Source organism: Cydia strobilella, chromosome Z (assembly GCF_947568885.1).
Source record: "Cydia strobilella chromosome Z, ilCydStro3.1, whole genome shotgun sequence".
Classification (NCBI taxonomy): Eukaryota; Metazoa; Arthropoda; class Insecta; order Lepidoptera; family Tortricidae; genus Cydia; species Cydia strobilella.
Window position 1 is genome coordinate 18,075,814 of NC_086068.1, and position 26,583 is coordinate 18,102,396.

A 26,583-nucleotide genomic window follows, 5' to 3' on the forward strand; every position below is an offset into this window, starting at 1 on the left:
ATAAAATTAATTTAATTTGTCCTCGCACTATTAAACGTCAGTTCAGATTTGCCTCCGTCAATCCGGTGTTTGTTAATTAGTGTATTAACCCACCGAGATTAGTGAAAGAAAATAGTGAGTTCAGGCAAATCGTTATGTCAAACTATGTATATCAATTAATATATTCGGTTTGAACATAACTAATTCAAGTAAGGTTGATTATTTTATGGATGTTTTTGTTTAAATCTGTTTTCTCTCAGATACTAGTTTGATCAACATATTTTTATATTATCATGTGTAGTAAGCATTCAGTGTAATTTTGTGAGTACATCGAGTACAACGAACCATAAAGGAAAGGTTTTTTGGTAGGTAAGTACACGAACAGAAAAACGATGTATATTTATTGTTAGTTGATGGCCGCGGCGCGCGGTACGGCGGCCGCGACGAGGCAGCGCAGCGGCAGCGGCACGACTGGCACGAGTCTCGCTCGACAACGACATGGGCTCGACTCAACCCGTTCCGCAGGCATCACTCGCTGCTCGCTGCGTTCAGTGCGTTCTCCACTACAACAATGGATCTATGCTGCAAGTGCAGATGCAAGCTATTTTTATACTACTTGTATCGAAGACATCGAAGTACTTTTACTTAGTTAAGTATATAGTTAAACGCTGTTTATTGTGAAGAAGACAATCCACTGACAACAGATCTAAGAAAAGGTAAAGGAAGTAATACTTATGGAATTTACTTAATTATATCATGTTCGAAATAACTAAATAAATAGGTAACTAATCTAGACGTTAATATCAACATTTTCCTAAACTCATCATCATCATCTTCCTCGCGTTGTCCCGGCATTTGCCACGGCTCATAAGAGCCTGGGGTCCGCTTGGCAACTAATCCCAAGAATTGGCGTTTTACTACTAAATAGGAAAAAAAATTGGTACCATTTGATCCCTTACATTTTATTTAAAAAAAATGTATGGCAACAATATACATAAACGCAATATTTCACCGACAAAATCACAATTTCCTTGTTTTCCATACATCGAAACGGCTTCTAAGCAATAGCGATGTTACATGGTGATGTCACGATGTATTGCCATCGTGTTAGAAGCGTTTCATGAGTAAAGTGCGGGTGCCAGACTTTGACTATCATTTGTGACTTTTGTATTGCTTTAAGGCAATGGGTCCCATACAGACATTTGATCCTCAAAACAAACCTGATAGACTGATAATACCTACCCTATTTATTTGCGGTGAATCGAGAGATGTCGTGGCAGTAAGACTGGGATTAAAGTTCACTGTGTCAAGGCGCAGTAGGTTTAAAAACGGATTTTAAAAAGTCGTAGCGCACTTCCATCTCACTCACGCTTACGCTCAGTGAGAGTGAGAGAAGAACACGAACTTACTGCACCTTAAGCTAAACACATTACGCGCTAACTTTACGGCTTTACGCTCTCAACCGTGTAATCTCGTCTTGGAGTACTCCAGAGACCGATTAGAACGATGTTTGGAATGAAAAATAACCGTCCGTCATATGCTTTAACAAGATTTTTTTATCAAAAAGAAACAAAGAACACTTTTGAACTCAAATTTGAGTCTTACACAGATTTATAAAAGTTGTCACTCGTATGATATGGACAATAATGCGTATTGATCGCCTGCGTGCAAATAAGTAATGATTTTATCAAACGGGTTAACAAAAAAAGTAGGATCAGAAAATTTGTTTATTTTATAAGCCTTTTAAGCTTACCGTGGGACTTAGTCAATTTGTGTAAGAATGTCCCTATAATATTTATTTATTATTTATTTATTTATAGCTCTTAAGTTTGGGCTTTAAAAATCGTGAACCTTTTTGCTGTGTATAACCTATAAGAAACGAAATGATGAACAATTGGCGTAAATAGTAGTGTGGCCGAAGAGGCTTTAGGTTACTTTTCGCTCATGTCGTCTCGAACATGGTCATATTTGGTATCAGTATATTCAGTATGATGCCCTGAATACAAATACCTGAGATGACAAGCGCGAAAGTGGTGGGGGTCGTTGCTGTGACGTCTAAAGTCGGCAGTACAAAGTATTTTTACTTGTTTCTTTTAAACATACTATGTGGGGTACCAAATGAAAGGGATTTGTGAGTAGATCACAAATATATAACATACTGTAACATTTTCACTACTTTGTCTAATAAATTATTAGAAAACGTTCAAAAATTGCACAAAATTCCACAGTTGACTTTGAACTGCTCTAATTGAAAATGACTGAATGGATTATTCCAAAATACATACCAAGTGACTGCGAATATCCTCTATATAATGTTAAAAAATAATTAACCAGATATATAAAAAAAAGTAAAACAAGTTTAATAACAGTATAATTTTCTGTTACATTAAATTGCAACTATTATTAAAACATCATCATCATCATCATCATTATGAGGCATCAGAGCCACGTGAATGCAGTGGAAATGAGAGCGTTGAGAAGTGTGTGTGGTGTGAGATTACAAGATAGAATTAGGAACAGTGTGATAAGGGCAGAGTGTGGACTGAGCGAAGATGTAGTGACAAAAATTGAGAACGGTATGTTGAGATGGTTTGGACACGTGGAAAGAATGAGTGAAAGAAGACTAACAAAGAGAGTGTATAAGGAAGAGGTAGAAACGGGAGTTGGAAGGGGCAGACCTCGGCGGACTTTCTCTGATCAGATCGGGGAAATCCTGAAGAAAGGCCAGGTCAAGAGCACCCTAAACCGGCGAGCGTGTATGTTATGAAAGTGAAGGAAGCGAAAGAGATATGTCAGGATCGTAGCAAGTGGAAATCCGTGGTCTCTGCCTACCCCTCCGGGAAATAGGCGTGATTATATGTATGTATTATTAAAACAAATAAGAATCTTGACTATTTACATATTTTTTTGAAATGGTATTTTCACTAGCTTTCATTATATTATTCACCCGTATTGCTATAGTATGAAAAAAAAATCCCCCCTTTCCTTTTCTCATTAGCGGGCGCCATTTTCAAAATGTATATAGCCTATGTCACTATCACAATTCTGACGAGTTCAACCACATCTCATATGTCAAAAACCGTACAGTCGTCTGGGCTGTAGGGCGTGCCAAATAAATACATACGCACGCTCGAAAAACATTACCCTCCTTCTGATGTAGTCGGGTAAAAATACATTTACGGTTAAAAAATTGTATAAAATGGTATTTTTAACCGACTGCATCAGAAGGACGGTAATGTATTTCGAGCGTGGGTATGTATATATGTCCATTTACCCTACTACGGTCAAAATTAAACTTAAATAAAACTGGCAAAGTGCGAGTCGGACTCGCCCACCGAGGGTTCCTTACTTTTTAGTATTTGTTGTTATAGCGGCAACGGAAATAAAAGATGGAATGTAAAAAGTTCCGCACGCTAAACAGCTACATAAAGTAGCACTTTTTGAGCAACTGTATTAAAAACATAGTAAAAACTCTAATTAGAGAGATTTCCTTGCTCTATAAACTGAAAACTTTTTCAGGCTACCCCTGAGATTAGATTAGGCCCTTAGTCAACCAAAGTTACCTACTTAATTCAGTCAGTCAACAGTAGGGCAGACCGAGGTGAGTTAACACAAAGGTAAGTGGACACAACGTCCATATCTCGCCAACTATTATACAGATGCCAGAAATATGACTACAAAAAAATGTATCGTTTTCCTTCCGAAGGCGCTCGACTGACACGAGATGACGGTCAACAGGCCCACGGCCGGCTATCTGATAGTGTGTGTTTAACTGGTTTGCAGGCCACGGACTCTCCGGCAGATATCTGTCGACGCTGACCGAAATCGAAGAGTCGTCAGTCCGGATAGTCGTCAGTCCATCATCAGTCCGAAATCTAAAATAGAACTGTTAATGTGTGGCCTGTTGCGATTAACTGACAAGCGATATCGTCTGGCGAACTGTCAATTTGTAGGGCCCTGTCAAACTTATATCAGACGGTTGCTGGTGGGCGGCCGTACGACGGAAAACTGACGACTCTCAACTGCTAGTCTGTAGTCGCAGAGTGGTAGCAGGCCATTGCCGGCAGGCAATAATCGCTTATGTGTGTGGACGTTATTGGTCTAGGACTGCAGGCCGCCCGATAAGATCTGAGAAGTGAGACTGCAGGCGGACTGGTAGTCAGTGGGCCCCTTAACCAACTTCTTAATAGGTACATACATGGCTTAGACCTCAGATGAGCAGTTGCAATTTTACATCGGTTAGAGCTAAAAGTAAGTTTCTCGGCATTTTTTCAAGGCCATTTCTTTATCAGATTTGGCATATTTTAGGGTTCCGTGGTCAACTACTGTCTGTCTGTCCGCGGCTTTGCTCGGTGTTCGTTAAAGCTAGAAAGCTGCAATTTGGCATGGTCAATTACCTACATAGTATAAAACAAAGTCGCTTTCCGCTGTCTGTCTGTCTGTCTGTCTGTCCGTCTGTCCGTTGATGTATGCTTAGATCTTTAAAGCTACGCAACGGAATTTTTTAATAGTGATTCAAGAGGAAGGTTTATATGTATAATTTGTAAAGGTTTTGTGTTAATTAGTTGAACTACCCGTGGGTCGCTAGTAAAATATATATAAAAAAAAATTAGGGTACCTCACCTACACGTGAGGATGCAATTTTTTTTCGTTTCAACCCTGTACCCGTTGGATAGGTCTGAATAGGGGTCCTCAACAATAATTTTTTGATAAAGTTAATATTTTGGGAAATAACCGCTCCGAAAAAAGGGGAGGCCTTTAACTTTTAAACTATGGGTCCAAAAATATGAACAAAAAAATCGTAGAAATAGAACTTAACATAGAAATTAAATGAAAGCTATAGCGAACATGATCAGTTAAGCCGTTTTTGAGTTATCGGAAAAAGTCTCCTCTTCATAGTAAAAAGACGTACCTACAGCCACAGTTAAACGTTATTAAATACCACATTAAATTGGTTTTTTGTTATTTGGCATTATTCATGTGAATAAAGTAAAATGTAAGCTATAAATTGATTATCTTACTCATTAAATTATTATTTAATTTCTCTAAAATAGTTTCATTGACTGTATGAGTAATGCCGTTGACTATTGGGCAGTTTTAGAACGAAAAAGTAAAAATTTTAAAAGTAAAAGAGGCAATTGCTCTGCTATTCATACTTTAATGTGCACATTATTTTAAAATGTACTGCAGTTTGCTAAAATATGTGTTATTCATAAATATTGGAATCTACATATTTTTCGCTATGTGTTATTTATCTACAGACAGACATGCAGTCTCCGATTGCAAGTAAGTCCTAAGAAAAAAAATGATGCATAGGTCTGTTATAAATTATGCAAATTTGCATTGACTTATTTGGTTTTCTCGCTTTCGATATGAAAAGTAGTGTTTAACTCGGGTGAAAGGCCTATTATACCCTTGGTTAACAATCTACTAGAGACACTAGAGTCAGATCAAGATAACTGCAGCTATTTTTATAGCACAGACTTGCAAGTGTAGTTGTAAACGTCAAACTTCTATGAAATTGCAATTATCTCAGGAAATTATGACGTTTATAACACTTGCACGTCTGTGCTATAAAAATTGCTGCAGAGTTATTGTGGTCTGACTCTATATATTATACTAATAGCTCCCGTTGAGCCTATTGTGACGGAAGGAAAGGGTAACTACGGAACGGAACCCTACACTCAGCAGGGCCCGACATGCTCTTTGCCAGTTTTTTTTAAATATATGTTTGGATTAGATAGGTATATTTCGACTTATCAATGTTTTTAAGTAAAGTCCATGTTTTTTGTAAACAAAAAGGGGAAAGAAGTGTAAACATGAAAAATACAACTATGAGGTAGGTTGAAACATCTATGTTGCAACTCACCTCGTAATTTTATTACTTAAGGCCGTTCCATCGGTTTGCCGCTGTCTCTGTCACATTTCGCAAGAAGGAACGGGAAAGATCATGCGCGCCAAGTGTCAATTTTGATCGAATTTTGTCGATTTTTATTTATTTTAAAAACGTTACCCTACAATATCGAAATTCGAAAGCTATGAAATTACTATTTAAGTTAAGATTGTTTTTTCTTCTTTTTTTGTTTATTGTATCACATAATAAATAACCGCGTAAAGTTGGATTAAAAGTCCGAGTTAGAGGTTACTTTGGGAATTAATTGTATCGAGCGAAGTGTCATAATTCGTGTATCGGAAGCTATGATATTAAAGAGTCAAGAACTACATATATTTTTTCCACGTCTACAAATATCAACACCTCTTAGAAAAACAGGATCATATGAGGAGATTTTTCGCCTTCTGGCTCAGGGAACCGCCTTAAGAGGCCTAGACTATTGTAATGATTACAATAGCGAAGGCTATTGTAATCATATTTTAGAACTTGGGTTACCAGATGAAAGCTTATTATAAATATACGTGTATGTATTTGATAATGCTTCAGCCACCAACAACTAGTTTACTCAGCAAAGACATTGATCAAAGTAGCATATTCTCAGGTTTTTTTTGCATCATCATTATGTACTTCAGCGGAGAAATATCAAAATAAATATAAATTAAAAACAAAATGTTAGTATTAATAAGTAGGTAGTTAATATTGTCTTCGGTTACCGCGATAGTTACTCATGAAATAAAACTATGAAAACGGATTATATCGCGTATATTGAATTTATAATACATCCCGACGTTTCGAACTCTTTACAGCGTTCGTGGTCAACGGGTGACATCACCCCGTGACTATCGTCACCCGTTGACCACGAACGCTGTAAAGAGTTCGAAACGTCGGGATGTATTATAAATTCAATATACGCGATATAATCCGTTTTCATAGTTTTATTTCAAGTAGGTAGTTTATAGAAACGTGAAGAGGTACGTAAAATCGGATCAGCTGCTGTGCATTGCATTTCACCAAGATGTTTAGCCACTAACGAGCTGTGATTTTGTTGTTATTCTCAAGATTATATTAGGTACCAAAGCGAAACAGTGTTTAACTTAAGCATTATGAAACATTGGGACCTGCACTTGAGAGTTAATACGACTTTTCAACATTATTTTGTTCCTGTTACATGCCCTTCTAGTTATACCTATTTATACCATGACTAAAATTATTTATAAAATTGCTTTTAACAAATGTCAATTCCCACAAGGTGGCAACATTCTTACAGATATAGGTAATCAGAAGGTAATCAGATTTTTTGTTAGGAATCCTCCAGCAAGACACACACCGCCGGTTGGCAACTTGGCAGTGTTTTCCCATTGCCTAGCATTCGCAGTCGAGTCGAGCGCTCAGGTGAAGCAGTAGATAATTAAATATGTAGTTGTATTAGCTAAGTGCCGAAGGGTAGGATAAGTGAAAATGACAACATCCAACAGCGTAAAAAAAAATATTTTCACAATTTTCAATAGTGGCTGAATGCCGGACGGGTCCGTGCCTTCGATGACTAACCAGTCAAAAAATTACAAAATGGCGGACGATTATCTGAAATGTTACCGTATGTAAGAATTATTTCGCTTAAAATTTAGTTTTTCTTTGCAAGTGTGATCAAAAACATTGTGTGTAACTCCGGGGGTACAAATATTGCAAACTCGAGTCTATAATTCACTCCAGCCTGCGGCTGTCGTGAATCTACAGACCTCGTTAGCAAAATTTTACTTATCCCCCCCCCTCACGTTGCACAATGTACTATTCCTGGGCCGATAGACTTAAGTACAAGTAGGTGCTTTCATACTGCATCATAGACATACTATACATACAAGTAGTTATAGACATGAAACCGAGCGACCAGGGGTAAGAGAAAGACATATTCATGTATTGACAGTTTCATGTATGGCAGCATAATCCTTTTTCTCTTTCACTCTATACAATTGGCGTAAGCATTCGTAACCAAAGATTGCTCATATCGCAATATCGGTTTATTTGATGCTCGTGTTTTTACATTAGAGGTAGAATAACAGCCAGCCGCGGCCTGTGTGAGGGTCGTTTTTACCGACAATGCAAGCTTCGCTTAATCCTCGCAGTGCCGTTCGGCGGTACGTTCACACGCTCCAATTTCGCGTCTTTGAGTTAACCTACACTGCACATGCTTATACTCTGTATATACATACAATAAAAGAGGAAATATCATAGCGTCTCTTTTACCACGCGCCGATAATTTAATCACCGTTTATGGTTGTTAGTTGTCTGCACTTTGATTGCGTTGTTTATAATTAATGCTTTTTGACTTTTTTCTAAAGTGACTATGCTACGTTTATCTGACATGGCTATTTTTACGTTACGTATACATTTGACGTGCCCCTCCCCCGTAAAAATCGGCACACTGTTTTGTACAGAAAATTACAGACAAGGCGTCTCCAATCCATGTGGTTATATCCTCCAAGGTCTATTTTTAACCGACTTCAAAAAAAGGAGGAGGTTATCAATTCGACCGTATTTTTTTGTATGTATGTTACCTCAGAACTCCGTCATTTATGAACCGATTTGGAAAATTATTTTTTTGTTTGAATGTCCCTATTCCCTAGTTGGCCCCGTTTTTGTAAAAACCCAGTTTTGATGAAGGTTTCCATTAGGAATCCAGGGAACTCCTCAAATCTTATAGGCATACATATATCGGTTTTAGTATTTCATCAACAAACCAAGCATCTTTCATCCAAAACAGTACCATTTGATGAAGTGTAACTACTGATGATGACCAGAACGGGACTCTGTAACAACGTATATTTCAATTTTGACAATTTATCCTCTACGTTATGTTTGTTAAGCACAAGCACAGACCGCATTTTTATGCTTACGCATAAAGACAGCTGAAGTGTAGGAAAGGGAAGCCCCACGTATATGAACATCCCATGAGTGCGAAAGAGTCAGACTACAAATGAGAAAACGTGACCATTTTTGAGTGACAGGTCGGCCCAAGTCGACCCGGAGCGTATTGCCGAATTTTTTAATGTAAAAAATAATAAAGAAATCAGGAAGAAAACGTGGAATAAAGTAATGTAGTGAAGATGGTGTCATGTAGTGTGCCGGATTGCAGTATCACAGGGCCAAATAACCCAGGCAAATACTCATTTCACAGGTAATTATGATATTCCGAGCGAAGTTTTCTTAACGATATTTTGTCAAATTAACAGCATAAAAAGTGTAAAAAGCCGATACAGTTCATTTTAAGTTGTTCTTCCGCTGTGTGCTAATATTTTATTATATTAGTCAATAATTTAGAATATTTTGTGTAAAAACATAAACCTTACGCTAGGGCTTGAAAAAATGATCATATGTAATTATTTCTTCACAAGATATCATTAACATATTAACCTTTATAACCGACTTCAAATAATAACGCTTGTTATACCTTTCTGAAGGTGCACATGTTTAGCGGTAAATTTAACATAAATAAGCTGATATCCCTGCCCCTTCCTTTGCAGATATCCCAAGGACCCTGATTTACGTCGGAAATGGTTGCGTGCCATTAACAGGGAAACTTGAACTCCACATAAATATTCTGTTGTTTGTGGCAAACATTTTTATTCAAAAATGTTTCAGAGAAATAGTAAAAAAATCTCAAGATCTTAATAGTTTTCTACCTGATTTGTTTAATCTTTCAATTTAAAAATTTCTGTGTTACTCTCCTGGCCATCCGCGGCCGTTGTCTAACTCAAAAATGGTCAGATAAAAATAAAAATATTTGATAAAAGAAACAAAGGGAACACATTTGAAAAAAGTAGTCGATAAAGCAATCAAACACCGATAGATTATTAATATGTCGTAACATGACATCACTATTTTTGATCTCACATAGACAATTTACGCACACACTTGTATTTCATTTTTGGTCGCACTTTTAAAGCTTGACAGTTGTTCTTTGTCATCCAGTTCTGTGAGCACAAGCACAGACCTGACATTTCTATGCTTAAGCACAAGTAAATTCTAAAGGAACATTTGTGGTAAGATCTAGTTTTGATGAGGTCCAACTCCTCAAATCTTGATGGCTTCAGACCCAGACCTTAAAACTTGAAACTTACCCGAAGTGCAAAAATTTAAAAAGAATTTAAAATACTTTAATTTATTGTGACATTGAATTTTAAATTATTGCATGAAACGTTTTTTAGGGTTCCGTACCCAAAGGGTAAAAACGGGACCCTATTACTAAGACTCCGCTGTCCGTCTGTCCGTCTGTCTGTCTGGCACCAGGCTGTATCTCATGAACCGTGATAGCTAGACAGTTGAAATTTTCACAGATGATGTATTTCTGTTGCCGCTATAACAACAAATACTAAAAAGTATGGAACCCTCAGTAGGCGAGTCCGACTCGCACTTGGCCGGTTTTTTATTTACTTTTACAATTGCCAAAAACTGAACGTATGGAATATATTTAATTTTATATTACGCTTTTAAGATTTGACTTGGCACCGACTTCAAACGTATCAGTTTGCTAGCGCATATAAAACGAGATAATAATTATTTTATTTTATCCCTTTTGAAGTCGGTTTTACTTTTTTTTAAAGATTATTTTATGTCGATTCAGTTTGTGAGGACTTAATAATAGTGGACTAAATTATTTAGAAGTAGGTAATATGGTTTTGTCATACCTACTTACTTCTAAATCGAGCTCTCTCCACTTGGCAGGTAGGGTAGGACGGGGACGTTTGAAACACTTTATGTTTAACCGCCTGTAACTATTTTATTTTTACAGTTAGAAGGGTATGTGGCTGCATTATTAAGGCTTATTTATTTAGTTTTTAAATAAAATGTGTTTGAAAAGCCTATCGCCCATGGTTACGTAATGATAGGGAATTAAAGATAATGTGGAAAAGTGGTTCAAATGAACCCATGGGTATGTTAATTGAAACACTATGTGAGGACGTTTAAAACACCTTAATATATTCGGCAAAATGAAAGATAATTTGCTATTTCTGATCTTTTTTAAATAACTATCATGGTTTTCAATGAGATCAACTAAAGTTCACAAATAATTACAAACATTTCACAATTTATCTGCGTCTGAAGATTTTGATCAAAGAAAGAGATGCAATTTGTTTTTAATACATCTAGACTTCTTTGTTGTGATTTACCTTATACATACAATCAAACGTGTTTTAATGCAACAACAACATATGACGATAAGGATTTTTTGTAGAAATACATAATTGTGTTTCATACAAAAGTCAAAAGCTTCAATTATAGCATTATTATTAGCACAGCTATTGTAATTTTCACAAAACATGTATTGACTGACCGCATAGCCTGAGTATTGCATCACATGCACAGCTATTGTAATTTTCACAAAACATGTATTGACTGACCGCATAGCCTGAGTATTGCGTCACATGCACAGCTATTGTAATTTTCACAAAACATGTATTGACTGACCGCATAGCCTGAGTATTGCGTCTCATGCACAGCTATTGTAATTTTCACAAAACATGTATTGACTGACCGCATAGCCTGAGTATTGCGTCACATGCACAGCTATTGTAATTTTCACAAAACATGTATTGACCGACCGCATAGCCTGAGTATTGCGTCACATGCACAGCTATTGTAATTTTCACAAAACATGTATTGACCGACCGCATAGCCTGAATATTGCGTCACATGCACAGCTATTGTAATTTACAAGAAATTTGTCTTGTTTCAATCATAACGTATTTCAATTGTCCCCGACATACCCTACCTACTTACTTTTATTGGCAGTATCATAAGTAATGGATATTAGTGGTACCTACCTAGTGGTACTATTACTAAGTGCTTGGGCCCATTTAGTGTACCTGCCTATTTAGGGCCGAGCACCCGCATACAAAAGTAATTGCATTGCGCCGAGTATTGATATAGGTAGATGGGGCGCTGCCCGGTTCGCTGACCCTATTTTTCGTTTTGTATTGCTCTCGCGACGCTTCAATAGCGATCTGTAAAAGGAGCTGTCCACCTGTGCAAAATCAAGGTTATTTAATTTATAGCTGATTATTTACGTCTTTGTTTTTTTCTGAGGCAGCAAATGGTTTCGGAAAGCATTGTTTTTAACAATAATTTATCACCGGAAAAGTTTTCGAAGGTTTCATTTATTACCTACCTATTTATGCCTTCTAACTTTTAATTCCGAATAAAGCCTAGGTATTTAGTGAAACATTATTATTTTGCTAAACATGGTTGTCGCGTTGTCGGACCTGTCAACGACTTATTATTTAAATGGAACCAAATAAACGCCTGTTGTTCTGAAATGTATTGAATACAATATAATAACGATTTATTTACTACCTTCATATCTAAATACCTAAAAGAAATTCTACATATATTTATTACGATATTTTTCTATAACTTATTAAGTACACGACTGCCCAAAAAAAAGAGTGTAATGTATTCACGATTCATGTTTGTAAAGTGTGTGTGTAAGTATGTAAGTTTCTTTATTTTTGAATACTTTAGCAATACAATATACGCCGCATTACCGAAAATATTCGCCACGTATGTACCTACCTAAATACTTATCCAATTTGTTTAATATTGAATACAAGAATCACCTGTAGACATTACCTGATAAGATAAGATCTTAATCCGATAATGAATTACTCTGAGACAGTACAGTACAGTAGATACACTCGCAGCATTCCATCAAACAATCAGCCGGTCCTGCCAGTCCCAGAGTCCGCTAATCCGCTTCCTGCGACCTTACGAACTTACGAACTTAGCGATATTCAAACTCTAAACACGTTATACTCGTAGTAATAGGTACTCAATTACGAATGCAACGGTCGCCAACGGTTACGATCACGGACCGTGAAGAGGGATAACACCTGTTATTAAAACTCCTCGACAAGCAATAATAGACTTTATAAACATGATACAGAAAAATAAAATTCGTAGCATAATGATTGCTATAATCAAACAAACTCGAACTTATATATTATGCTATATTTTAATAAAACAGTAAATAGGAACTAGAGGGGTGACTTTGTACTCGTTCAGTCAGAAAGCGAATACCAAAATTCACTCTCGTTTAAGGTAATAAGGGCAGGTTTTAAAAGTTCATGACTGCAGTTCCTATAATTACTCCCTATCCCTATACGTAAGAGTCAAGAGTATTGCCAAGATAAGTGTAAAGAAATAATTCAAATAGTATTCTGAATATGTAGGTATCTTTCAATATAAATAGTACAAATAAGTTCAACATTTTAAAAATAAAATAATTATACTTAAATATGTAAGTACATAGCTAAGTACTTTCATTAACTATTTATAATTTTAAGCCCTAATTCAATTTGAGATATAATAGTATTAGAAATTATTTAGTAGGAATGATTAACAAGTTTACCACGGAACCTGAAAACTACCTAAATAGAATGTTTAATTAGGCTGATAGAAACCAAAACGGCATATCCTAATTTTAAATTCCCCACTCATAAATTGCGCGCCTTGTGACATCAAATTGGCAATTTCAGAAAAACAAACTGTATCCTGTACCAGTATATGTGGAGAGTAGGAATAAACTCCCCTCGAACCCGCAAGAGGTTATCGCTCGATTATACGTTTTCGTTATTCGATAACTTTTCATATTTTCGCCAAACTACACCAGAGCCTATCCAATTTACCTATCCTATTGAAAGCAGTAGACCTGCCGATATACATAAACATAATATATTTATTCTCGTATGTGAGTGATCGTCCTTGTTCTATCATATCCTATACTGGCGGCTGTTGCAATTTTTAAGGTGAAACGTAAGGTGAACGTCTTTAAAAACCCGCTCGGATCAAAAACCAGATGTAATGAAAAAGTGTTATTACGCGATTTTAATGAAGTATTATAAAATCAAATACCGCTTATTATATATATGGTATAGTAAGCTGAAAAAGAATTAAAATGTGGCATTTTTTACAGAAACTTCACGACTGCTCTTGTTTTATTGAGGTCACCGTGCGCGAAAATTAATGCATAAAACCAACGCAATATACCACGGATTCTAAGATAAAGCAATAACGGTTCTTGACAATCCACTTTAACCCTAATAGAACATATTCATCTCCTCAAATAATGCATTAGAATGTAAGTATGGCGGCGGCGGCGGGGCGGGTTGGGACACAGAACGTACAGCGGCTGCTTGACAATCTCAAGTTCCTATTACTAATCATAATCAGTATCGGTGTCGAGTACTTATTGCTGTGAATAGGTATATTATCTAATAATTTAATCTAAGTAATTTAAAGTAAAGGTATAGTAGTACAGTACAACGATGTTGGTACAAAATTTCCCATCAAATGTTGTTCATTTTATGACCGACCACTTGTTGATAATAATGATAATTATGACCGAAAATTATCTAAACATTACTGATAGAATTTACGATTTTTTACGAATTAGCGAATAGAATTTACGAATTTACAAAAGCGCGCTATGACGCCTGCGATGCCCTTTACGCTGTAAGGTCGGGCGTCTCACATACAATGCGCCTGCGGCACCCTTTACATTGTAGGGTCGGGCAAAGCCCGACCGACATTCAAGTACGCGAAGCTCGCTCTTTCATACAGTCTTCACACTGTAGGGTCGGGCAAGCCCGACATTCAAGCGCGCGAAGCGCGCCTTACATCCAGGCGCCTTCGGCGCCCTTTACACTAAGGCGTCCCTATAAGCAGCCTTAAGTGGCCTTTGCAATAACTTTCCACGCCACGTTTCACTGCGGCTGTGTCCCTGATAGAGCCTATCCCCATGTTTTTAGGGTTCCGTACCCAAAAGGTAAAAACGGGACCTCGGTATTACTAAGACTTCACTGTCAGTATGTTCGTCTGTCTGTCACCGGGCTGTATCCCATGAACCGTGATAGCTAGACAGTTGAAATTTTCACAGATGATGTATTTCTGTTGCCGCTATAACAACAAAAACTAAAAAAGTACGGAACCCTCGGTGGGCGAGTCCGACTCGCAGTTGTCCAGATTTTCTTTGATTGGTTTAAGAATAGCACGCATCGTCTATCTTGTGACTACAAGTAGGAAGGGCGTGTACCTACCGTCCAACTAACAATAAATTAAAATAGGTAATTACGGATTTTAATATAACTAAATAAAAATTTCAAATACCAAAATACGAAAGTATGTAAGTATTACACTAGACTAGACGAAACCACTAAGTATTGAACTGGTATCTTGATACTTAGTAAAAAATCTAATTCATGTCTGCAATTTACGCTTCATAAGATGCGATTCCCTATTGGAAGATGATGAGGGTTCAACGGGTCCTCTACGGACGAACTGAAGCTCTTCTTTAGAGAACACATTTAAAAAAGGGTCAAAGCATTAGGCTTTCGCTGTTATGATAAATGGTTTTATAAATGATGTTGGCAAAGTAACATAAATAGAATTTCTATAGGCACCTAAATTATTATGGGTACATTGATAACTCTTAACAAGGCGTTAGTAGTAATTTTTAATCGTCTGTTGAAAACTATGCAAGCAATTTTATTAGGGCTACAATAAACTAAATTGCTGGTTTATCGTTATAACTAGGGCCCGAAATGTTGAGTGCGGCTTTTGAGAAGTCTTAGGGAAAGAACACCACTGTTTATGGATGATATCGATAAATCGTGATTTTTTTTATTTCTGTCTTTATTAAATATTACCTTAAACTTTGTGATGATGATGCAAAAAGTTTGAAATATCAGAAAATTCAATCCATTTAATTTGCTTTCTTGAAATGAATATATCTAATTACGAAACCTTTATATTTTGTAACGAGTTGATAAGTAGGTATTTGCTCGCAAGTATTATTTTATTTAGATAAATTAACCGTATTGATAGAGTAATAGACTGATAATATCGATAAAAAGCGGTGCTCTCTCTTTTAAATATGTCAGTAAAACCGCAAAAAAAAATTGGCAAATAATAAAACCAAACTAATAGTGTCTAAAGCGCCAGTAAAGCAGTTGTCATATCTCGTGAGCGTCAGGATGTCAGGTATGAACCTCAACAATTTCAACGAAATATTTACAAACATATTGTACCTTCTGTGTACCTCAGTGTACCTTTAATATAAACCAGTGTACTTCTCACTAAAACGAGATATGTCTTAAAGAAAAAAATCGTTCATTCTCACGTCAAGATAGCGGGTGGACCTGTGAAATCTTGCATTATACCGCACTAAAAGTATGCAGCTATATTGAACCTTCAGTGTACCTGTGTAAACTTTTATTAGAAATTAGTATATCTATCCCTAAAACGAGCTAGGCTCAAAACAAGGTCCACCCGCCAACCTGACGTCAGGTTGGCGGGTGGACCTATGAAATCTTGCATTATTTCACGCAAAATGTATGTATTTATAGTGTAGTAGTAGTAGTAGTAAATCACTTTATTGTACAAAACAAAAATTGATAACATGAAATTCATATAAATTTAGGTACAAAGGCGAGCTTATCCCTATAAGGGATTTCTTTGTACCTTCTGTGAACCTCCGTAAACTTTTATTAGAAATCGGTATATCTATCCCTAAAACGAGCTAGGCTCAAAACAAGGTTTGACTGATTCTGACTCCCGCCTCGTTGCGAATGTTGCATATTGCACCCAAACTATGCATTGCACAAAGCCAATTAAATATACTATATTTCATTCTTACATTGTGTACCCAAAATACACAACAGTTCAAATCAATTTACAAAGTAATCAAAATGATGTAATTATGCCTAAAAAGTGACTGGAACAGGTAAAATAGACGAGAAAATAATGAATCCCGGAAATAAACGAATGATGCATTCGTACAATTCCCAATTTTTGGGAAACTAAAAAAAAACTTGGCCGAAATGCTGTGTCAAATCAGAAATACGCTGTTATTATAGTTGGTCAAGCAAATCTTGTCAGTAGAAAAAGGCGGCAAATTTAAAAAAATTTAGGTGTGAAGCAATCGTCCCATTTAAAATTTGAATTTCGCGCCTTTTTCTACTGACAAGATTTGCTTGACCAACTATATTAACCGACTTCAATTTCATAGAAGGAGGAGGTTCTGTATTCGGTTGTGGCAATTTTTTTTTTATGTATGTTCACCGATTATTCCGAGACCCGTGGTCCGATTTGAGTAATTCTTTTTTTGTTCGAAAGGCGCTACTTCCAAGTTAGTCCCATATTAATCGGGTTCTGATCTGATGATGGGATCCCTGAGGAAATGAGGGAACTCCTCAATTTTTAAAGGCACATGTATGGTGATTTGTGGTGATTTGGGTGTTTTCATAAATAACTTGAGCATTTTCTCTCGAAAACAACCAATTTGATGAAGTGGACCTGATGATGATGATTGTTTTGAAGATAGTGATGATGATTTTTTTTAATGTAGGATGTTCAGCGATTACTCCGAGACCCGTGGTCCGACTTGAACAATTCTTTTTTTGTTTGAAAGGAACTACCTCCAAGGTGGTCCCACATTAATCTGGTGCTGTTTTGATGATGGGATCCATGAGGAATTGAGGGAACTCCTCAATTTTTAAAGGCACATGTATACTGATTTGGTCGTATTCTTAAGCAACTTGAGCATTTTTTTTCGAAAACCACCAAATTGATGAAGTGGAGCTGATGATGATGATTGTTTTGATGATAATGATTTCAGCGATTACTCCGGCACCCATGATCCGATTTGAGTTATTCTTTTTCTGTTTGAAAGAAGTTACCTCTCCAAGGTGTTTTTTTTGTAATATTTTTGGTTTTGATCTGATGATGGAATCCGTGAGGAATTGAGGGAACTCCTCAATTTTTAAAGGCACGTGTATGGTAATTTCGGTGTTTTCTAAAGTAACTCAAGCATTTCCTCACCAATACCACCAATTTGATGTAGTGCAACTCTAGCCTAACCACGAGTTTGGCACTAAATATTCTTCGTAACTTACTTTGTACACTAATACGCCAGTACGAGCGAGATGCATAAACAGTAAGTTACGCACACGATAGCGAATATATCAATGTCAAAGTCGTGGTAAGGCTACTGATAACTTCCCTCGTATGTGTATTATGATTTTTGATGTAGGTAGTGTTGGAAATAACCAAAGAGACTGAGAGGTGAAGGTAGAGGGTATTAGTGTTTGGGGGGTTTGAGGTTGGGGGTTGAGGGGAGGTGAGTTGATGGGTCGGAGACTGAGGGGTTGGGAGTTAAGGGATTGGGGGTTAGGGTTAGGAGTTAAGGGGTCTGGGGTTAGGGGTCGGGGAATGGCGGTTGAAGGGATGGTGGTTTAGGGTCGAGGGGTTCAGTGATCAGGGGTTGATGTGCTGTGAGGTTGAGTGATCGGGGGGTTTGAGGGATTGGGTCAGTGGCGGGGCGGAGAATGGATTTAGTGACAGGAATGATTTCCCAGACGGACTCGAGGAAAATTCTGATTATTTAATAAAGTTTACGAATTTACAGTTAAACATGATTATGTTTTTCATTCATGCGTCACGCTCTTAACAATGTCTTAAAACTAAAAATAGAAAAATAAAAACTCTTATAAGTAAAAAAAAGATAAACCGACTTCAAAAGGGTTGAAATAAAATATTATCCTTTTTAGGGTTCCGTGTTTAAGTATATGCGTTACGAACTGATATGTTTGAAGTCGGTGCCAAGCCAAGTACTCCAAGTTGTAACAATACCAGTCAAAAATAATCAGCTTTATGTCTATAAATCCCATTACAACTGTACAAATATTATAAACGTGAAAGCAATTATATCTGCCTCTTTGTTACCTTTTCATGGCTAAACAACTGAACCGCTTTAGCTGAAATTTTGCATGAAGGTTCCTTGAATTGTTTTATATTTTGAAATGTAGTCCTCTGGATAAGCGACAGAAAATAAATCAGTCCCAATCCCACACTTGCGTGCTATGACTGTTAAGTTAGACTGTTTAGTTAGAAATGCTCTTTAAAAAAATACGACGACAAAAGTATTAGATTTACACTTGTCGGCACAAGAATGGTACGAACTGCGCCAAGAAGGTTCAACCGTGTGTTCTGTTCTGAGGTGTACAGAAAGTTTGTTTATTGTCGTCGTGTAACGCTGCGTCTTACATAGGCGAACACTTGCGAACGCGAAGCGAAGCGACGCGGCACGGCGCGGCCGGCCCAAGGCGTTCGCGTTCGCAACGAGATCGCCCACGTAGGACACTTCTATATAGGTATCAAAGGATTCATTAAGGAGCCGTGCCGCGCCGCTTCGCATTCGCGTGTTGTTCGCCTACGTAGTACGCTGCGTTAGGTAATCCAACGTACATACTTATATAGCCGCATCTTTATCGAGTTGCACCAAAATCACTATGAATATATGGTTTAAAATTTTGCTTGGCACCGACTTCAAACATATCAGTTGGTTACGCATATACTTAAACACGGAACCCTAAAAAGGATAATATTTTATTTCATCCTTTTTGAAGTCGGTTTATCTTTTTTTTATAAAAGTTTTTATAGACTGATAAGATAAGTGGACGATAGAGTGGCATTAGTTTCATTTAAAAAGCTGTTAGGTATGTAGTTTTTATTTTACAAGGTTCAGAACAAAAGGCGTACGAAGCCTCCCCACCTCCCCCTATAGTTGCACCAGCGAAAGGAATGCACAATGCCAATTTACATATTCTTAATATTCGTATTATCCTTTGTCATCAATTAACTTTTTTGCCGATTGTCGTGCAGTGCGGTTTCGACTACAACAGACGGACAAACGCTTTGTATAAGTACAACGGTACCTATACCTATTATTTTTCCGATAAGTAAAAGCTTACTTTAAAACCAAAATATTACTTACCTACACAAAAAAAAAGTCATGCATAGTATGCAGTATGTTGTATGATATGTAAGTACAATATGTTCATCAGGTTTAAGATAAGCTAAGGCAGCAAAGCAACTGATGTATTTTTAATATGTTGTTACTTTTCTGGCTTAGTTTTAGTATATTTAACTACGTACCTATCAAATAATTATTATTGGTAGCTATTTCTTGCTAAAATGTATTCAATTTCCGTCCATGTCAGAAAAAAAAACAGAATAGCTTATGTTACACAGTGCCAGGCTCTAACGAGGCTAAAAAGTCTGTTTGTGATTTGTATTAAGTACCTACTAATCTATCTGCTACCTACAATAAAACGCATGTTTCACGGTAAAAGCGCTCGGTCGCAGCTTCGAGTGTCGGCCTCCTATTGAATGCACACGGCACGGTACGAGGATTACTTGAATAATTAGGAATGGAATGGTCACTCACCTCCTTGGACAGGGAGGCGATGAGCGCTCGGTGATCGGCACGGGCGTCGCGCGCCTGGCGCGCCTCATACTGCAGGCGGCCCACCGCGCCATCCAGCTTGTCCACGCGCGTCTCCTGCGTGCGCGCCAGCTGCCCCAGGTCTGACGTCTCCACTAAAGCTTGCTTCAGCTATAACAAACAATTTTTCGAGGTTTACCCCGCTGATCTTTGTTGCGAGAAGGCCTATTCACATAAGTAGGCATTTTTTAACTTAAATTTATGAAAACAGACAAGCATGAAAATAGAAAAACAAGTAGAAAAACTGCCTCAGTTGCATTTCGCATTTTCATATTGCGATGCAAATCCGTGGATGAAAACCTCGTGTACCACAGTATTCTACCTAAATACGTTAAGTAAAATTACCAAACAACAACATCCTTATTTACTTCTTAAATAGGTAACTTAATAGAATAGAATAGAATATTTATTGCTCTCTTAAATGAAGCCGTATTACTTACGGACGGAGTACCTAATTAATTACTTACAAAACAGCGAATTGTTGTGAGCTATTTGTTTGGCAAACTATCCTGCTGGCGCGGTAAAGTTTCTGCTTTAAATATAACTAGACCTTCGAGAAAGTATACCTACAGCACCCATTTATTGGCATGGCATATATAATAGATGGGCACAATGCACATACATATACACACTACTAGGTAATACTACTACTCCGTGAAATCGGCATCCACGTAGCCAGGCAGCGTACAGTACAGGCACATGAGTGAGCATGCGTTATTCAAACGACATTCCACATTCTTTGGCAGATTCCTTGTAAATAAAATTGAATTTACACGAGCACTGAATAGAAGATGAAGAGACTGGATATAACATACCTACTTGTATTTTGGATTTTAAAAATGCCAAAAGAAGTGCACTGAGGTTGAAATCAAATTGGTGAATAGGTAGGTACCTACTCAAAATTTGTGTTTAAAAGTTCTTAAAATATTGTTATCGTACTAAAAAGAGGTAGCCGAGGCCAGAGGCCCAGTGTAGCCGTATTATACCCAGTGCTTAGAAGTAACAGTGTGTCCAGAGGGCCTACCGCGAACCACGAAAGAAAATAAAGTTTTTGTTCGTGGTTCGCGGTAGACCCCCAGGCCCCAGCATTCATGCACAATCACTATAGGCTAGATCCACAACATAAGTTTGGTAGAAATGAACACGTGGTTATGGTATGACGTGCAGCTGTCGCGGAAGCGCGTAATTGTCGAGCTGTGCGCACAGCTCCTGCAGCGACGCGCGCGCCCACTGGAGTCGTTTGCTCGTTCTGTAACTTTGGTAGAGCTGAACACGTGCTAACCTCATTGCGCATGACGTGCAGCTGTCGCAACAGTGCGGAGTTGTCGAGCTGAGCGCGCAGCTCGCGCAGCTGCCCGCGCAGCTCTTGAAGCGACGCGCGCGCCCACTGGAGAGTCGTTTGCTCGTTCTGTAACTGGCTACCCGTCGTGGGAGCCGATGACGTTTCCCTGTGCGAAACAATTTGTTAACATCATAGTTACCAAATATGAAGTACCCAACACTACCTAATAATATGTAGGTACGAGGGTTACTCCAAAGTACTTAAATTACAGGTTATAGATTTTGTTAAAATTTAATTTTGTGGTTAAAAATAGCTAGGTAGTAGGTACTGAATTTTATAACCAAAATTATTTAAAAAATTAAATAGGGTTCTATTATCAATTTTTTAACATGCAGATACGTCTGCGAGCGATACTCCAAATTTTATGTTACAGGAAAAAATGGAAAAAGTTACACTTCCGGCAGGATTTGAACCCGCAACCTCCGCAATCCGTGCGTTCCTCTTAACCAATTGAGCTACGGAAGCCTACCAGAACCTTGCAAATCTTTCCATTCCTTCCCTTATGTATTCACGCCGTGTGTATCGTAGCTCAATTGGTTAAGAGCAACGCACGGATTGCGGAGGTTGCGGGTTCAAATCCTGCCGGAAGTGTAACTTTTTCCATTTTTTCCTTTAAAATAAAATTTAGGGTTCTATTGTTCAGGCTTTTTACAAAATTGTTTCATATGAGCGCTTGCTTTCAATTGAGTAAACTTTAGTAAAGTTTGATTACAACGGCACAGGCTATGCTTGTGTAATGCATATGTTAGTTCAGTACCTAAAGTGAACAGTTGCATAATAGATATAGGATTCGTATAGTTATATAGTCAGAGTCACTTTAGACGTAAATGAATTGAGAAAAGTATTCCAGGCGCGTAAGGGCGGCCTAACGTATGGCGTATGGCCATGGCCGCGCCGGGCCGGTGCCGCAGGACACAGTTCCGCAACATCGCACGCGCACCAGCGTGTCTCCTGCTTCTGACTTCCTCTTCCGTTACACAAGCTATTATTGTTTTAATTTACCATCGTAATATAGGTACACGAGGGGTTAAATTAATAATTAAATCACCATTGAAGTAGTACCTAATATTTTATAGGAGTCGTCAGGAACCTTTAGTCAAACAGGAACTATCAACACTGATATCTACAGGAATCCGAAGTCCGAAACTGACTTGTAATATGAGTACTCACAGTCAAGCAAAAAACGGGTACAATATGCTAAAGTGAATAACGTTTTTTTGTACAACAATATCATGTTTTACGGTAACTAAGTACCAGTGATCGGAATAGTTATGCAGAGTATAAATAGGTACCTAAACTTCATAGAACAAAGTCATAAAGTAGAGACTGCCTTGGAATAATATTTTTTCCGGAACTAAAGTCCCGGAAACGTACGAAGTAAATAATATTGTTATAAATACGGTAAAAAACAATGCATTCCTCGTTTTTGTTCAATACAATCGATAGGTGTAAAATAAAACAACCAATGGTTTTTATAACTTTCTATATATATATATATTTCTTCTAAATAGGTACACATGTACGCTACTCAATGTAAATACAAAATTATTTAAATGATATATCGTCAATGTCGCCAGTTTTTTTTCATTTGCTTGTCTCGCCTGGGAGTCTAACCGACTTAAAATTAAAAAAATACTAAATATTCGATTTTAATGGATATTTTGTACCATAAACGAGTGTAATACCTAATGTTTCTTGGAGAAATTTTAACATAAGGGTCCCCGGCAAGCTCGGTTTTCCATACAAACGTACTTACGCTCTCATTTTAAAACGAGTAGCTAGTTTGCTCTGAAACTCTGTGGTTACAATAGGATAAGGTATAATATATGTCCGTAATTAGGTTATGTAGCTTCAGATATCATAGTTAAAAAAATACTGCGAATTTAAGTTTTTCATACAAAACTTGTTTTTGCTCTATTTAGTTTGTTTTATAATATGGAGCTATATAATTACAGACCTAGATATACCTCATATCATTGTATGTGCAAAGTTTCATTACAATAGAACACGTAATTTTAAAATGAGAACGGAACTCTGTTTGTATGGGAAGGTGCAATTCGGCCCAGCTTGCCGGGGATTCTTAACATGAACTAGATCGTATCGACTAGTGGAATACTGGAGACTAAGCGAATTAAAAAAAACTTTAGATGCAGTTATGTTTATGCTTCTTTTTAAAAATAAAAGAATGTTTCTTTTAAGTAAAATGAGATAACTTAAGGATTTAAGGCACTTTCCCTCTAGGGCCCATTTTTTTTCGCACTGTATATTTGCCGATATATAATTTAAATAATTTTGTATTTACAATGAGTAGTGAGATTATGATTATTTAGAGATAAGAAATACTATAATACTGTTATATACAGAAGGTACAATAAAAATTGGTTGTTTTATTTTACGCCTATTGCATTGCATGATTGTATTGGACGAGGAATGCATTGTTTTTTACTGTATTTATAGCATTATTATTTGCTGAGTACGTTTCCAGGACTTTAGTTCCGGAAAAAAATATTATCACAAGGCAGTCTATATACAATTTATGACTTTGTTCTTCCAAGTTTAGGTATTTATACTCTGCAGTGTTATTCCGATCACTGCAAGTACCTACATAGAAATCGGGAAATAGGACTCCACGCCAAAAGCCCATCGACATTTAATATTGTTCCATCAAAGTATTATTCGATTCGAGTAAAAACAACATTCTAATTGTCTGAAATTGCAATTATAAAATAAATACAAATAACTGTTCGCTCTCCGACTTAATAAGGCTGGGGCATTCGCAGGTAGGTCTAGGTACCCAGCCTGTTTTATTGAAGCAATAATCTCCATTACGAAGAGGGCGAATATCCAATTTCAGTAGCATTATTGAAATTAAAAATTTGGGGAGAAATTTGGAATTACTTTATACGAATTTCTAAATAAATTAATTATGAAAGATTTTTAAATACAATATAGCCATAAAACTACCGAATATAATTTCATGCTCAATATGTTTTCTTATTCAAATAAGCTACAAGTACCTAATTACCTACATCAAAAAGACTAAATAGAACAGATGAGCTCTGTAATAATGAAAACATCGATGTAGCGTTTAGGTAGGTATATCTAACATGAGTTGTACCTACTTACTAGTATTAAAATGACACCTACTTGTAGGTTGCGCAAATACTCAAACAGTATCTTTAAAAAAAATCCTATTACTCTATAGCAGATTTTGTATCAGACGAGCAAGGCTATTAATGTTTTTTCCCCTCACTAGCTCGGAAAGTTGTCTTTTATCCTTCAATACAAGCGGGGAAAAACGCGATTTATCCGCTAGTGGGGAAACTAATTTGACCTTGGATGGAGCGTGTTTAAGTAGCTTGACAGATAACAAAACGTAAATCGTTTATGATAATGATTCGTTCGATATTAATTATCATTAAATAAATGGTTTGAGAATCTAAATAAAAATACCAAATTTAGCTTTATTTAATGATTTTAAGTCATAAACCTTAAAATTCCATAAGAAACGTTTGTTTTTTTATAATGATGATAAATATAATTCTGAACGCACAAGTTGAGTCGATGCAATTTCAAAACGCATCGTTGACATTTCATACGTCAGAAATGTCAACATTGTCAACAATTTTTTTACTAAAAAACTTTTCTCACCGACTCGCGTAAATATACACAACTTCCAGAGTTTTCTGTTATAATATCGTAAAGAAATGAGTGATTCCAGTGATGAAGATGATCTAACGCCTGTGGATGTTGCATTTTCCTCGCTATAGTGAGGTGAAAAGTTTTGTGTTATACACGGGCGCAAATGTATTTTACTTCTCGTGTGTTGAATCACTCGCTACGCTCAGGATTCTATTTTAGAACCACTCGCTTCGCTCGTAGTCGCAATAACTATTCTAAGACACTTGTCTCCAATATTGAAATTAATTGTTAATTCGTTGTATAAACTGAGTGATCCAGTTTAATATATTTCATTTGAATTGTTAATGTTTTATATTTTTGTAATAGAAATTTATTTGTTATTTTAAAGTTGACTGACATTTGACTTGAGTTTGGTATTTGTAATTATTTTCTAGTAAGTGATTGTTAAATTGGATGTGTACATGTGAATTTTTATTCTAATAATTTTGTAAATCTGTTGACATTTGTAATTGTAATTTGTAATTTTATATAAGTACTTATCTTTAATATTTATTTTAACTTTTAATAGGTACAATGTACATAATTTTAATTATTAAGCTACTATGTTCGACACAATAATTTTTATTCAGAAAATAAATAAAGAATAAAGAATACAATAAAGTTGTAAGGGCAAACTAATGCCTGCATTAGAATGTTTTGTTTAAAACACGTAGGTAATTAATGAACAGATGTGGAGCGCAGCCGGCGGTACGTTACCTTCGATTAATCTCTAAGCACACCCACACCCCTAAAGGGCCGCGTGCCAGCCCAAATAGAACTTTTATCAGTAAATTGAGCCTTTTGAACATGTTTCGGGCCTTTTAAAACTTTTTTCGACGCCAGGTGCAAACTCGCCATGTGCTAAGCGGCCGTTAGAAAAATACACCATGTTAAACCTTATCCTCATTAACTCTCGTGGGCCGTGGGCCACAAGCCACAATGATATTCCATTTTTTCTTAGGAATTCAGTGCTTAGTAGTAGAAATGCCTTGTTTCTTACGAACCCTCTTACAATGCTGCACATGGTCATCTTTTATCGATAGCTATAACAATGAGGATATAATAAGATAGAGCGGTACTGTCATAGTAAATTTTGTAACCACTGTAAATTCACTGCCATCTATCGACATAATTTAAAACTAAAAATAAAGCTTTATAAAAATACGTTAAAATATATTTAAATATGGATAAATGATTTTTTTATTTGCATTAATTATTTTATATGATTTTGACCCATGTTCTTTCACTGGTATACGTTAAAATTATAAATAACAAACGAAACAGTCAACGCACTCTATACGAGAGTAGGCCAAAACTAGTGGCGCCATCTGATCGAGAATCAAATTTTCGTGA

At 36.7% G+C, this 26,583-nt stretch overlaps 1 protein-coding gene and 1 long non-coding RNA gene across 2 annotated transcripts in view; both read right to left on the reverse strand.

Moving 5' to 3' along the window:
- Positions 1–26,583, reverse strand: part of LOC134754520 (uncharacterized) — a 246,645-nt gene that overhangs the window by 31,543 nt on the left and 188,519 nt on the right. The gene's annotated exons all lie outside the window — the stretch shown is intronic.
- The window catches only part of LOC134754250 (protein scabrous), a 54,275-nt gene that overhangs the window by 19,416 nt on the left and 8,276 nt on the right, over positions 1–26,583 (reverse strand). The window contains exons 2-3 of the mRNA XM_063690449.1: positions 21,490–21,655; positions 20,151–20,318 (exon numbers count right to left, since the gene is read on the reverse strand). Of these exons, the coding sequence (XP_063546519.1) occupies positions 20,151–20,318; positions 21,490–21,655 (334 nt within the window). The remainder of the gene's footprint in view (positions 1–20,150; positions 20,319–21,489; positions 21,656–26,583) is intronic.